This window comes from Leishmania mexicana, chromosome 18 (assembly GCF_000234665.1).
Source record: "Leishmania mexicana MHOM/GT/2001/U1103 complete genome, chromosome 18".
Taxonomy (NCBI): Eukaryota; Euglenozoa; class Kinetoplastea; order Trypanosomatida; family Trypanosomatidae; genus Leishmania; species Leishmania mexicana.
In genome coordinates, this window is record NC_018322.1 from 431,325 (window position 1) to 445,736 (window position 14,412).

The 14,412-nt window shown below is 53.9% G+C and overlaps 3 protein-coding genes across 3 annotated transcripts; all 3 read left to right on the forward strand.

The window, feature by feature from the left end:
* Positions 1 to 4,615: 4,615 nt before the first annotated feature.
* On the forward strand, positions 4,616 to 6,907 carry LMXM_18_1060 (putative calpain-like cysteine peptidase; the record flags this gene model as incomplete). The annotated part of the gene is made up of 1 exon (XM_003874071.1): positions 4,616 to 6,907. One exon carries the CDS (start codon positions 4,616 to 4,618, stop codon positions 6,905 to 6,907), a length of 2,292 nt encoding a protein of 763 aa, XP_003874120.1.
* Positions 6,908 to 7,630: 723 nt separating this feature from the next.
* On the forward strand, positions 7,631 to 10,120 carry LMXM_18_1070 (vacuolar protein sorting complex subunit,putative; the record flags this gene model as incomplete). Its single annotated transcript, XM_003874072.1, has 1 exon — positions 7,631 to 10,120. One exon carries the CDS (start codon positions 7,631 to 7,633, stop codon positions 10,118 to 10,120), a length of 2,490 nt encoding a protein of 829 aa, XP_003874121.1.
* A 941-nt stretch (positions 10,121 to 11,061) lies between these two features.
* Positions 11,062 to 12,060, forward strand: LMXM_18_1080 (protein kinase A catalytic subunit; the record flags this gene model as incomplete). The annotated part of the gene is made up of 1 exon (XM_003874073.1): positions 11,062 to 12,060. One exon carries the CDS (start codon positions 11,062 to 11,064, stop codon positions 12,058 to 12,060), a length of 999 nt encoding a protein of 332 aa, XP_003874122.1.
* Positions 12,061 to 14,412: the final 2,352 nt, after the last annotated feature.

Here is a 14,412-nt window from a genome sequence, read left to right on the forward strand (position 1 = left end):
ACCCCGCCCACCACCGGCCCCCCCGGCACCCCATCCCCCCAGCCCGCCCAATCACCAAAACACCCCAAAACAACTACATACCGCCGCCTTGCCCGTCAGCCTCCTGGGCCCCAGCGAAAGGCGGACGCCCCGGCCCGCCAGCTTGCCCTGGCGCCACCCCCCCCTCGGCCGAAAAACAAGGGGGGGCTGGCGGCCCCCCCTGCAAAGGAATCCCACCCACCGCCTGACCCGCACGCCCGCGACGGGGACGCGCGCGCAGCAGGCGAAAACGGCCCGCGCACACGCACGCACCAGCGCACAGGGAGCCCACCGCGCGCCCGCCGGAGGGGCCGCCGCACACGCAGGACGGGGGAAAACCCATGCCTAGCGAGCGGGGCGTGCGTAACCAGGTCGTTGCGTCAGACGGGGTGTGCTTTCAGCCCCCAGCGATCCGCAAACCCCGCGCAGGATACCGGCCGCAACGCCGGGTCGGTTGCCCCCATGGCAAACACAGGTGGGGGCCGGGGCTCTGGCGGGGGTGGGGGCCACCACAGCGCCAGCGGGGCAGCAGGCAGCACACCACCCCCACACCCAGCCACCCGACGCACACAGGCCAGCCCCTTCGCGGGAGCGGGCAAGCATGGACTCCTGCCGTCTTGTGGGCTCAGCACCCCTGCGCATTGATGCGGGACCGCAGCCGCCCAGGAGCCCCCCGCGGAGAGGGGGGGGGCCACCCCCCGCATACCGCTTGCCCTTCATGATTCAGAGAGCCCCGCCCGGGATCAATGTGCCGAAGTGAAAGTGACAGCTGCAAATGGGATGGCGAGGCCCCGGTTCTCTGAAAGCACCGATGTTTACATACGGATACGAAAGCCGCCGACGCCTTTTTTAAGGACACCCCCATTAGTTATGCGACCTCTTTGGCGAAATCCGTGGGATAGTTCCCCCACTAGTTGCCGGGTGGGGATGCACATGTGCGTGGCGCTCCGGAACCGTGAAGCCGAGGGAAAGCGGATCGTTTTCTGCTGTCTGGCTCTTCTTTCTGCGCGGGGTCGTTGCGCCCGCTACGACGGGCGATTTCGTGTAACAGTGGCTGGCCCTTCCCCTCGGCTAACGCGGGCGCTGTATATTGGCCGCGGTTTCTTTACCACCACGCAAAAAGAAGCAGAGATCCATTTGCCGACGCCGCCAGTGTGGCAAGGTGCCCCTGCGTGTGCTTTTCGGGCGGCGGCTATCCCGATGGCCCCGGAGGCGTTGCAGCCGCTGCTGCGGATTTGGCTCGCCACCCGTCCGCGAAGAAAAGCGAGCCGCCGCGCACAAAGCCCCACAGATAACGGTGACGCTCTGGCTGCTGCGGCCCGCGGCGGGAGCCGCGCGTTTCGCTTCTCGAAGCCGCCGCCCACACCACCACCCCTCACCATCTTTCCAACAAGCGGGAGAACCGCGGCGCGGTGTGCCGCACACCCCCGGCTCGCAAAAAGGTGAAAAAAAAACATGCAAAACACGATCGAAATGGGTGGTCCCCCAGAGGCGGCCCCCGTGCACCCAACCCGGAAAAAAACAAGCTGCGGCGGTAAAAACCACAGTTTCAGCGATATTTCCGCCCCACCGCGAGACATACCATCCCCCTTCCGCCGCCCCCCGCCAAAGCCAAACGCAAAAAACGACAACCGAGTGACAAACACGTGATGCGGAAAGACTGCGCGGGGATGCCCCGCACCTTTTTAGCGCCACCACCCGCCGGGTTAGGGGCGCAAACGTCGCTTGAGCAAACGCCGCCCCTGCTCGCCACCCCCCTAGCGTTGGGCCGCTGTTTTGGTATGCAAGCAGGCGGGGTTTGGGGCCGGGTGGCGAAGGCGGGGCCCGGCCCCTTGTGGATGAGCCTTGTCTCCCGGACGCTTTCGCAGCCACCGCAGGGTAACCCGCCCATGCCGGTTGCGTAGGCCGCGGATCGGTGTCACCGAAACTGTGGGGCGGGGCGGCGGCCCCCCCCCCTCACCTGCTACGCCAGGGCGCCGAAAACCTGAGAGACCGCGCCCCGCGCAGCCCGTGGGGGGCATAACGCGCCCCTTTCGGGGGACACACATCCATCGAGGATTCGCCGAGGAACCCGGCCAACCCGCCCCGCTTTTAGGGTTGCCCAGACCGTCGCCATTCCACGGTATACGGCGCAGGCGGGGCACAGGACTACGCGCAACGCCGCCGCAGTGCAGCAAAAGCGGAAAGAAAAAAATGTAGGTGAGTGCAGATGTTTGTCGAGCCATCAGGGGAATTCATAGCGAGGCGGCCGGAACGCGATCGTGGCGGCGGGCCTCCTCGGCACATTGCTGCCCCCGGCGTTTCCGCCGACAACGCGAGCCCGCAGCCGTGCCCGAGGATAGGTCACGGGCTCTTGGTTTCAACGGAAAGTGTCTACCGTACCCTGCCCCCTTGGTGGGGCGAACCCGGCGCAAACGCATTTGTGGAGATGCTGCTGGATAGGTTGGGGGTTTGGCTTGTGGGTCGGGTTTTTTGGACGCAGAACTCTTTTGTGGTGGTTGGCAGCGCCTCTGGGAAACAAATGTGTGCAGAAGTTGTTCTGTGGTTGTGCGTGTTGGAAAACAGGTGTGCATAAGATACGCATTGTTGGGGCGTAATATCTCAGAGATCATGGGCAACACTAGCGGAATTGGGGCGTGGCTTTGTCCTTTTCTTTGCTTCGGAACGGGGTTTTTCTAGTGTGTGGGGTTTGGTGTGGCGCTTGGAAGGGGGGATGGGTGGCGGCCGTGGGGCTCCGTTTGTCGGTATTGGGGGTCTTGTGGGGCGCCTGTGGGGGCCGGGTTCCTGTGAATGGGGTGGCGGGGGCTTGCAGGACTTATCGTTTTAGTTTTTTTTGGAGAAAAAAAGCCGTTTTGTTGAAGTGCATATCTGGTTTCCAATGGCGGCGCGTTCCGCTACCGCAGCGCAAGGCAACATCTGTGGCCAGGTAAAGGCTTTTTTTGTCGCGAGTTGCGATTTGGATGGGGAATTTTCTGCGGGGTTTTGGTGCCGTGGCACTTTGGGGCTGGGAAAAAGCGGCCCGGGGCCTACGGCCGCCGGGTGGCGCGCGGGGGGTGGGGGGAAGCCAACCCCCAACCCAACCCCTTGCGAGCCCAACGGAACGAGTAGCGGCGAATCGGGGCGATCGTTGGTTCTTTTAGGAATCAATTAGCTCCGCCTTCTTTGCAGAAATGCTTCCGCGGAGGGGCCAAAAGGGACCAGCGTCAGTCTGGTGCTTGGTTTTCTTGCCGAAAAAAGCTTACCGTGGGCGGCGTGGGGCCTGTCCCCGTTTTATGGGTCTGAAAGGGTGGCGGCCCTGAAAGGCCGCAGTTCAGGTAAGCCAACTCAGCTTAGCAGAAGGCTCACATCTGGTAAAGGCGACTGGGGCCCAGGTGCTGCTGACGGTGTGTGGAGATGGGGGGGGGTGTAGTTTTTGTAAAGCGCAGTACTGACAATGTCGCCCAGGTGTTGTGGAGGGGGTGGGTGGGAAAGTTGAACGGCTAGTGGGCCAAGTAAAGCGATAGTGACGAGGATGATGCAGGCTTCTGTTTCGGGGCGTTTCGCGATTTTTCTGCCTTCGCCGACCTGAAGGTGTGGAAAAGTTGCCCGCTGCAAAAAATACTTGCCTGTTGCGTCCACTGGGGGCTGTTTTTTCGGGCAGTTTTTTCTCTCACTATCGCAAAGGGATGGCAAGAGGTCCAACTGTGTACTGACTGTTTCCAAGGGAAAGGTCCAGCATTGAAGAGAGCCGCCACGATATGCCCCAACATCTTTGTCATGTTTTGCCTTTGCACGGGTGCTTGTCTAATGTTTCTCTCCAGGTGATGGGAAATAAGAAGTGTGTCGAGATAAGGTGGGAAAAACTTTCCCTAAATGAGAGGACAAACAAACAGAAATCACGCAGTTGCGGAGATGTATTTTCACACGAATAGCCGGAGGGCTCGTTAGCACTCTTGCAATTCTCTCATTCCAATTGATGGCACATGCGTGTTCATTGCTACAGGTCGCTGCGACGCCATGCCATCCAGGACCTGACCACTGACCTCAATAGGGATACATCGTTCTGTATCCTCCGCATCGTAGGTACTTGACCTTGTCGCCGCCAGGGGTGCTTTGGCATCGGGAGGAGATAGGGGCTGGCTAGATTCCCTCACGGAGAGAGTGGGTGCTGGACCCCGATACCACGCACTGAGGTGTCCTCCGTCATTAGGGAGCTCATATCATGCGAACTACAATGATGTGATTTCTTCGTCATGGCGGTTTCAGCAGCGCAAGCCACTTTCTGCATCAGTCTCGCTTTGGATAGAGTGTGAAGACTATTCAAGGAAAATCAGTTTTTTTTCTCACAGTTGGGATCTTCACCTCGTTCCTTCTGAGTCCATGCCGGTGGTGTCTGCGGTGTTGTAGTTTTCACAGCCTAAAGCCAAAACGCTCTTCAGGTGCCTCATCAAAGTTTTCCTCCGTTTTCTACCTTCTCTCCTGTTTTTTTTATATCTCTTTTATCATCTGAGTGCCTTTTCGCTGGACTAGGAACTGTAGCAAAAGGCAAAAGAGTGCAGAGACAGTCATTTTCCAGAGCACACATACACACACAAACACCAGTAAAAACTGGGAACCCATGACAGTGACACGAGAGCAGTCATATATCTCTGTATGCAGGGAACTAAATGACCTCCCTCTTCGCCAGGTTCAAGAGGCCTTGAAGTATGGCGATGCAAGGCTTGATGTCAGCGGAATTTACTTACCACGGAAGCACTTTCGCTGCGTACTGCAATTTATCGAGGAGCGCCCCGACATCGAAGAGCTAATCTTGGATGGCGTGAACATAGGTGTGGAGGAGGTGAAGCTACTGAAAGAGTCACTGCTGCGCTCTTGCGTGTCAAAGCTGAGTCTGCAGCGGATAAAGCTGGACTCTGCAAGCGCGAAAATTATTCGTCAACTTTGCATTGAAAATTCGAACTTAGTGTCTGTTGTACTGAGAGAGACGTGCATCCCTTCTTATCTAGTCGATGAAATTATGCTGATTGTTGATTTGAATCGGTTGAACGCGGAATCGTCGAGCTCCACGTCTACTGCGGAGGCGCAACAGAAGGCCTCGGGTGTGGGACGGTGGATTCTTTTCAGGGGAAGAAAGGACCGTGACTTTTGTGGGACTGTGAAGCTATCAACTAGTGTGACGAGAAAAGTTGTCGACGGTTTTGTTACATCATACGACTCTGTTTTTAGTGATATCTCTTTTCAACAAGACGCTTTCAATCATCCTGTTGCAGGGACGGAAGCAATTCGATTGAATAGATACTCTGCATTGCACTCCTTTCAGGAAGCTAAGCTGGGAAATTCCAAAGCTCCTTTCTCGCCATCGCCTTATTACAACAACCAGAATTTGTGCGCTGCTTTGAATGTTCTCACTTTTTACAACGCCCTTTGCAAGTCGTTGGTTGTAAAACGATACGATAAGGCGGGGCTGTACGTGTTTCGCCTTTTTGCCGGCGGATCACCTGTTGAGGTGTACGTTGACGATTTAGTTCCATGCATTCACGTAGATGCGACATGCACCATTGTAGGTTTGAATTCGTGCAGTAGCCCGTTTTACGCCGCGGTCCTTGAGAAGGCTGTTGCAAAAGCAATAGGTGGTTATCGCTACATCCAAGAACTATCGTTACGTGACTGCATCGAGCTCCTTACAGGTTGCACAGCTTTCGAAGTGAATTTATTGAGGCGATCATCGTTTTCTACCACTTTCGACACGCTACGAGCCCTGAGCGAGTATGGACACAAACTGGTCGCGTGCGCCATCCCGCGTACCTCGATTGAGGAACAAACGTTCGAAGAGAGCGGGGTGTGGTGCGGAATTCCGTACGCCATTTTGAAAACGGATGTTTGCCGAAAAAAAGGTATTCACTATGTTTTTTTGATTCAGGTGGCTGCCCCGTCGAATGGAAGGGCCCTGAAGTACGCGTTTGAGTATGAGATGTACAAGACCGAAGAGGTAAATGGGAACTGTGTTTTGTGGGTGACGTTTGAAGACTTTGCTGCTACGTTTGAGCGCCTTTTTCTTCTTCTGTGGCCTTTCGACGACGCTGTATCGGATCATAAAAATACTGTGGAGTTTCAAGTGGCGAGCGAGTCTTTGTCTGCGTCTTCTCAATTCGCTAAGAACCCCAGTTTTTTGCTTCAAAATGAAGGAAAGAACTCAAGCCCGGTTATGGTGTCGTTATCCACTTTTTCCGCATCTGACGTCGCAATTGGAGCCAAATGTCTTTTTTACAAGGCCGCTAATACTGAGAATGGAGCTTCTCTGCGTCGCTACAATGTATGCGAAAACAATGCATTGTTTGACTCGGAGGTGTTTGAAGGGAATGAGGGGTCTTTTTTTTTCAATCTGCTCCCCACAGAGCGCCTGCAGATGACTCTTTCTTCACGTGTACCAAGCAGCTTTAGGATTGGAATATCATCCGTGGAGAATGTCACCGCGATTCAGCTCCCAGACATTATGACTTCGTCCACTTTGTCTGCAAAGTGGAACACGTTCTTTAAGGCAAAGCGTTTTTCTGACGATATATTTCAGCTTAACAGGATTAGTGGTGGAATCACTGTTAGTCTTGTACTTGCTCTCTCTCAAACCACTGGCAACAGCCCTCCTTTCCCGCTCGGAGTTCTTGGTTGGAAGGGTACTTCTATCGACATTGTCGATGCAGCCAATCCACATTTTTCCACACAACAGGAAAGGAGCACTGTCTGCGTACATAGCTTCCTGCTTACTCTCGGTGCTGGTGAAAGCGTCTTTATCCTTCCTTATTGCTGTGGAAACCGATGTCCTGATGATTATGATCTTACGGTTTTCTGCAAGGAAAGCTTTACGCAGAGCAGAGTGAAAACGGCCTCTGTGCTACGATGTACAAAGACCTGACGATGCTTTATCGTCAGCATCTTACAAGTAAACCAACCAACCGAGAATAATAATATAAAAAAGAGCCTCAGAGCCATATTTCGCCACTGTAGCCCTTGGAGTGGAATCCCACTCAACCATGACTAGTGGGTGTTTTTTTTCCCGAGTGCATCCATCTCAACGGGGGAATTCACGACCACACTCACAAAGTGTTTCGCGTTTCAAATGATGCATTGGCGATAGAGATATGCTCCCTACTATGAAAGAAACCCTCTGCCACTTCTCCAACGACACTCTCATTTTTTTTTTCTGCTTCTGGGCGGGATCTTTATTATTATTATTCCCAACCCTTCATTTTTCTCTCGCGAGGTTTGAGGTGTTTCTCTCGATGAAACACCGTGTCAGGTGGTGATTCTTCAATTCTCACTTTTTCCTTGCTCTCGGTAGCCAATGCCTCACAAGCGACACTTCGATCAAACCAGTCGACTGGGGTCATGGATTTCGCTAGGAGGAGATGCTCTTCTTCGTTTTTCGGAGCTGGAGGACTACTCCAACTCACTCACATTCAAGTTCGATAATTCTTTGGTGGCGCACAGCGGATGCGGTGGGCTCGTTGCTCTTTTTTCCCCTAGGGGTTGTAATTTTTCAACAAACGAGAACTCTATCTTCCTCTTCCATCTCGCTGGAACCCCTTTGCAGAAGAGCACCCGCATTTCATTAAAGGCGATTGAAAGCGTCGTCTACATGACATGGAACAAGGCAGCTGATCACTTGATAGTAGTTTTGAATACAGGGTTTGTCCACTTTTACAACTATTGCGGTGCAACGGCAGCGCCGTCTTTGCCGATGGAAATACCGGTTGTCTGTACATCGTGCGACAATGGGTTTGTTGCGCTGGTTGACACCGCAACTGAAGCGAAGCTTGTACTTCTGCACCTTGGACCACAAAAAGAGTACACCGTGCGCGAGCTCTCTTTGCCGCAGAGCATTCGCCAGTTCATGACGACCATCGCGCTCGTCGCCCTCGACGAAAGGGCTGACAAAAGACAGACAGCAGAGGTCTTCCTTTCCTATTCACCCTGGTCCTCGAACTCATTCATTTGCCGGTGCATTTTCGGAGCCTCAAACTCGTCTTTCTCAGAGCTCGATGTGCCAGTCGAGGGAGGGCGCGTTCTGGAGATGTGCCGCTCGCCCACCGGCCGGGGCGTCGCGTTTATGATGCTAGATGGGTCGGTATACTCGACGAATAGTGGATTCTCTGAGGTTTCTCTGCTTAGGCGTACTGACGCGACTCCGGAAAGTTTTGTGCAAATGACGTGGTGTGGAAGCCATTGTGTTGCATATCTACAACGAATGCAGTACGGCGGCGCGTCGGGTGAGGGTGATGGCGAGGACTACTCCTGCTCGCTATTCTTGATGAACGTCGACGAGCCTGACAACAGTGACTGCATCTCTGACTTACCATTTGATTGTTGTCTTCTTCCCGAGAAGGACGGTGCTTGGGTGCTTTCTAGAGAGTCGCTATATTTCCTGCAGATCGCCCCGCTTGCCGTCCAGCACGTCTTTTCTGTTGGCTCACGGGCCGCTGGGGCGATGCTTGTCGCAACTTACGACGAGTTCATGACCGGAGATGCGTCTGCAGTGCGAATGCTACGGAATCTTGAGCACACCTCAGGCGCGCTGGTGGAAGCGGTCGCTGAGTGCGTTGCTGCAGCGGGCTTCGAGTTTGCCGCGGCGCAACAGAAGCGGCTGTTGAGAATCGCCGCATTTGGCCGAACCTTTTGTTCCCTCTGTGATTCAAGCTCATTCATGGCCATGTCGAAGCGACTGCGTGTGCGCAATCACCTTCGTCTCGAGCCGCTCGGGATGATAGTGACTGACCAGCAGCTCACTGACCTCGGCGAGGTGCGCCTTCTACAGCGTCTTACTATGTGCAGCGAGCATCAGGTGGCCTTTTGTGTGGCAGAGGTTCTTGGGTCAGATGTGAAGCCGGTGATGCTGGACTGGGCGATGTGCAGACTGGCGCGTGTCTCAGTTCACAGGAAGGATGAAGAGGTGGAGGTCGCGAAGCAAATAGTCAAGAAGCTGAAGGCGTGTAGATTCACTGCATTCGCAGAGTTGGCACAGCAGGCTAAGGTCACCGGCCACGGCACCGCCGCAATGGTACTGCTGGATGCAGAAGTGAATCCGTTTCATCAAGTGCCGATGCTGCTTAGCATAGGCGAGCCCGACATGGCCTTGAAGCGCGCCATTCAAGCTGCTGATGCGGACCTGGTGTTCACGGTCATGGTTCACATGATCCGCAGTCGCGGCTCCGCTGGGCTTGCCACCTTGACATCGCACGAAATTTCGTGCAATCTGCTGCTGCAATACGTGGGGGTGTGCGAAGGCAATCAGCAGCTCATGGCTGAGTACTTCAACAAGCACCCACGGGTTCAGGCCTACTTCCATCTGCGCAGCTACTTTCACGAGGAAACACGACTGGGACACGCGCTGTCGCAGTCGATGGAAAGCGGAAATTGGGAAATGCTACAAGAGTGCAAAGGCGTGGATATCCAGGCTGCTATTGTCTCGACCAAGAAGGCTGTAGAGCAGAGGCCACGCCCGCAGCCGACCACCACGCCCTTTTCTCCGATCGGCGGTAGCGGGATTCCGTTCCCAGCTTCCATGGTCGAGGAGCGCTTTTTGCAGCTTCAGAGCAGCCTCCTCGATGAGCAGACTCAGCTTATGAACGAGTACAAAGACTACCGCTTCCTGCAGGCCAGCGCCGCCGACACGATCCGCTACACCCTCGAGCATGGACGCACTTCTGTCGCGCAGCGGCTGAAGAATGAGTTTTGTGTACCAGAGAAGATGTTCCAGCGTTGCATGCTCGGTGCGTACTTGTGCACTAGTCAGTGGGACCTCATTGACGATATGAGCGGCATCTCGTCCAACAAGAAGACGGTGCTGGACGGTGAGGCTTATGTCACCGCCTTACTCTCCTACAAGCGTCCGCAGCAGGCAAAGCAGTATATTTCGCGCATTCCAAAGATTGAGACGCGGATGGAATACTACGTGCTCTGCAGCGACTGGTTCGGTGCCGGTGCCGACTGCAAGCGGAACAACGACCCCGATTTGCTAACGCAGCTGAAGGACCGGGCCAAGGGGAATCCAGATGTACTGCGCCAGATCGAAGAGGGCTGGAGCACACTGCCCCAAAGGTCAGGCATCAGCTTTCCCAAGTTCTTTTAGCATCACGTCTCTTTGCACGGAAGGGAGCAGAAATGGCAGACAACTTCTCCTCCGGGTACCATGACTATCGACTCCTCTTTCTGTTTTTCCATCTCTTCCTTTGCAAGGTGACCTCGCGCACATTTCGTTACTGCTGGCAAAAAAAAGCTCTAGAGATGCGCCAACAAGGTGCTGTATCTGCTATATCTTCTTCACAGGAGGGGCACTTCTGGCCTGTGGTGCGCCGCGACAGAGACAGTTGCCTGTGTCATATTCATCTCCCAGTAGAGGTTGTGCTGCAATTCTCGTTGGGCAAGGTAGGGCGCCGGCATATGCATAGGGGGTGGGTTGTGCACGTCTTGTGTTGTTGTCATTCTGCGTTCTCCCGCGCCATCGATCGGGAGTGAAAAGAAAGAGGCACCAAGTGGAGGTGCACGCCTGCCGCGTTTTTTTTGTTACTCCTCCCAAAGTGCACGCGAACCGCGTTGCTATTCCTCTTAGCCATCACGTGTCCAAGGCGTGTTGAACAACAAGTTCGCGAGGCTTGCATGTAAGGCTTTCTTTTGATCGTGCGATCATGTCCACTCTCCACCACACACTCCATCTTTCTTCTATTTCCACTCTCGTCTTTTTCGCCCTCTCCGTGGGGCTCTGGCACCCCCCAATAAAGCTGTACGAGCTCATGCATAGGCGAGGACGGGTGAAACAAACCACGCAAACAGGATCGAGTTAAAAAGGCACAGGTGTACGCCTCTTTCCTATCCTTTTCTCCCCCATTCGTGTTCTTCTTGCAGCTACAAAAGACTCTGCTTCATACACCTCCGGTGAGGGTGACCAGGTGTCGGGTGCACACTCTGTCAGAGAGAGAGATCCAAATTATCCGCCGTTGTCTGCCTCTCTTGCGCCTTGAAGATTTTGTTCCTTTTGCTCGGTCGTATCCTTACCAGTCATAATAGAACACCATGATCACCAAGGCCGAAGCTTCCAAATGGAGGCTGAGCGACTTGGAGATGCGTGAGACGGTCGGCACCGGCACTTTCGGCCGAGTACGCTTGGTGAAGCACAAAGGAACAGGCCAGTACGCGGCCCTCAAGATCCTCAAGAAGCAGGAGATTCTCCGAATGAAACAGGTCGACCACGTGATGGCGGAGGCGAGTCTTCTCCAGGAGATCGATCACCCTTTTATTGTGAGCATGCTGCGGGGATACATGGACAAGAACCGGCTGTACATTCTCCTCGAGTACGTGGTAGGCGGCGAGCTGTTCTCACATCTCCGCAAGGCCGGCAAATTTCCTAATGATGTCTCGAAGTTCTACTGCGCCGAGGTGATCCTAGCATTTGACTACCTGCACAGCAAGTCGATCGTTTACCGCGATCTGAAGCCGGAGAACATTCTCCTCGACCAGGACGGCAACATAAAGATCACTGATTTCGGATTCGCGAAGCGCGTGATGGAGCGTACGTTTACGCTTTGTGGCACACCCGAGTACCTAGCCCCCGAGATCATTCAGAGCAAGGGGCATAACAAGGCTGTCGACTGGTGGGCGCTCGGCATCCTGCTGTACGAAATGCTGGTTGGCTACCCGCCGTTCTTCGACGACAGCCCGATGAAGATCTACGAGAAGATCCTTCTGGGCAAGGTGCTCTTCCCGCGATGGGTAGACTCAAAGGCCCGAGACTTCATCAAGGGTCTTCTATCCCTCGATCCCACGAAGCGCCTTGGCAATTTGCCCAACGGCGCGGAGGACATCAAGAACCACAAGTACTTTGCGGAAGTGGACTGGAATGTAGTGCTGTCCAAGAAGATTCCAGCGCCAATCCCGGTGCGGCAGCACAAAGAGGGCGATACCCACTACTTCGACAAGTACCCCGACAGCCCACTCAACCCTTTGCGCACTTTGACTCCAGCACAGCAGGACTGCTTCGCCAACTTCTGCAACGGCCAGTATACGGACGAGTAGTATCCCGTTCCTGCTTCCAAGGTGTTGAAGTGCGGAAAGGGGAGGGGGGAGCGACGGCCACGTGTAGACCTTTCTCACACGCTTAGTTGTGTTTCCCGCCTCCTGCGCCAGCTGCGTTGGTGTGCGCGACCGCGACGCCAACGCCGCTAAGCATCTCTCCTAAGCCTTCGGGGAAGTCGCTTTACCTGCACCTTCCTTTGCAACCGCCGTCGCTCTGTTTTCATGTTCAGACTGTTTATTTTTTCGTTTGTTTTGTGCCCTTTTCATCTGGACGCGTTTTTGGCAGACGCGGAGTGAGGAAGGTGTAGTGCGTGCGGGTCGCACGGCGACTTCTCGCCTTCAAGATGTATGTATAGGCGTTTCAGAACTCTTAAGTGTAATGTTAGCGAACGCGCAAGCACAATGTATTATAAAAGACACACACACACACAAAGAGAGGTTATTGTGAATTGTGATCTCGACGGGTTGGCGTTGGGGTTGTCGATGGTGTTTTTAGTCTCTCTTTCTTTGCCTCTCTTTCAGAGCCGGCTCTGATACCTTTTAGACAGTTGAAGAGGGGGTGGGGGAATACTGCGTTCTCAATGATCCATGTACGCGCAAAGTGCAGCCAGTAGAAGATTCGATGATATGGCTTTCGTCCGCTGACCTTTACACAGTCTCCCTTTTTGTTTCTCCGATGACCTGCCCCCCTTTCATGTGTGCCCCCTTTTTTTCACTTTGTTTTGATGAGAAGGAGCTTTCCTCTTAGCGCTCTTTCACCTTCCCTGTGCCCCCCCTCCGCTGCCGCTGGATGAAAGGCCTGTGTGTGTGTGTTCGTGATGGCAAGAGGAAAGGAGCACAAGATGCGAAAAAAAGGGCAGAGTTGAATGTGACGGGCAATGAAAAGACCTGGGGGAGCCCGCCACCGCAGCCTTTGTTCTCGACGATGTAGCTCTGTAGCCACGTTGATGGGTATCTTGTAGCGCGGCAATATAAGTCAAACGCTGAAGGAGAGAGGGGGGCAACTGATGGGGCTCTGCCTCTCTGTCTCCTTCTCTTTTGCTCCTTGCTTCTCTTGGCTTCATCTCTCCTGGAATCAACTTGGAATTTGCACACATCGACATACTCATGCTATTTTAGGTGCTGCCCTTCTCCCGCGTGCTCTCTCCTCCACAAATGATTATAAAAAGTAAGGTGTGCCTGTTGTCATCAGAAAACGGACGGGAAAAAGGAAATCCACATCAACGCACACTCTCGAGACTGTGCGGGAGTGCGTTTGTGTGTGCTGTGCGCAGAAAAGGTATTGTACCCGCTGCTTTGTGTAGCTTTCGGTAAATATGTACATTATTCCTCTGTTGCCTTGGCTCTTCGTCTACCCTCCTGTGTCTCTTTTTATTTGTTTCGCTGTCTCTTCCTCTTTCTACGGGCGTTAACACGGTCATTTTTTTTTCTAGCTCTGTCCCTCTTTTTCGACCCCCTTTTTTTCATATTTGCCCAAGTTGCTATCTCCTCTGATCCGCAGCTCTCTCTCTTCCCCCTCCGCTTTCCTCGCGTTGCTCCCCCACCCTCTGCCCTTCTCTCCGTCTCCCCTTTTTAGCTGATTTAACGCTGATGTCTGGATGTCCCCTCTCTTCTTTTTGCGCATGTATGCCGATTCCATCATGTCTTTCAGCTCTTTGCTTTGTTCTCCATTTCTTTTTTTCTTTATCGCGGTTCACCCAGTGTTTATACGTCAGTGAGAGGAGTGCATGATGTTGAGAGATGGCGATTGGCTCCCTTCCCGTTCTTTTCCTATCTTCCCAGGATGCCAACCAAACAAAAGGGAGGAGCGTGAGAAAGGGGGAAAACTCAAAGCGCCAAGACGAAAAGCGAACATGGTGGAGCGCTTTGAATAATACCAGAGAAGGGTAGCGGAGGGGGGAAAATGCGGGGCTGACATCGGAATAACAAGAAAAATGGTTCGTACCTGATGAGGAAAGGCAAGAAAAGCAGAGAACAAAAGATGGTCGCATACACGCAAGCAAGAAGGAAGTGAGTTGACAAGAGGCGAAACAAGGGAAATCTGCTCGTGTTTTTACATAAAGAAGCAGGCCACCGATCGGTAGACATTCTCCCATCTCCCCTCTTCTTTTTTTTCATGTAGTACATGTGACGATTACGCGTGGAATACTTGCGAGGAGACCGAACACAGAATATCCGAGGAAAAAAAAGGAAGGAGTGAGGGGAGGAGAGGCTCATCTTCTTAGTGAAAGATGTGCAAAGGATTAGGCGCGAAATGAATGTGTACTGTGGGGCGTGTGCTTTCCCGCAATTCCTCTTCCTTCGTATGCTTCATCGTTGGCGTAAAGAGGCGCCGCTTTCGAAATGAGAATG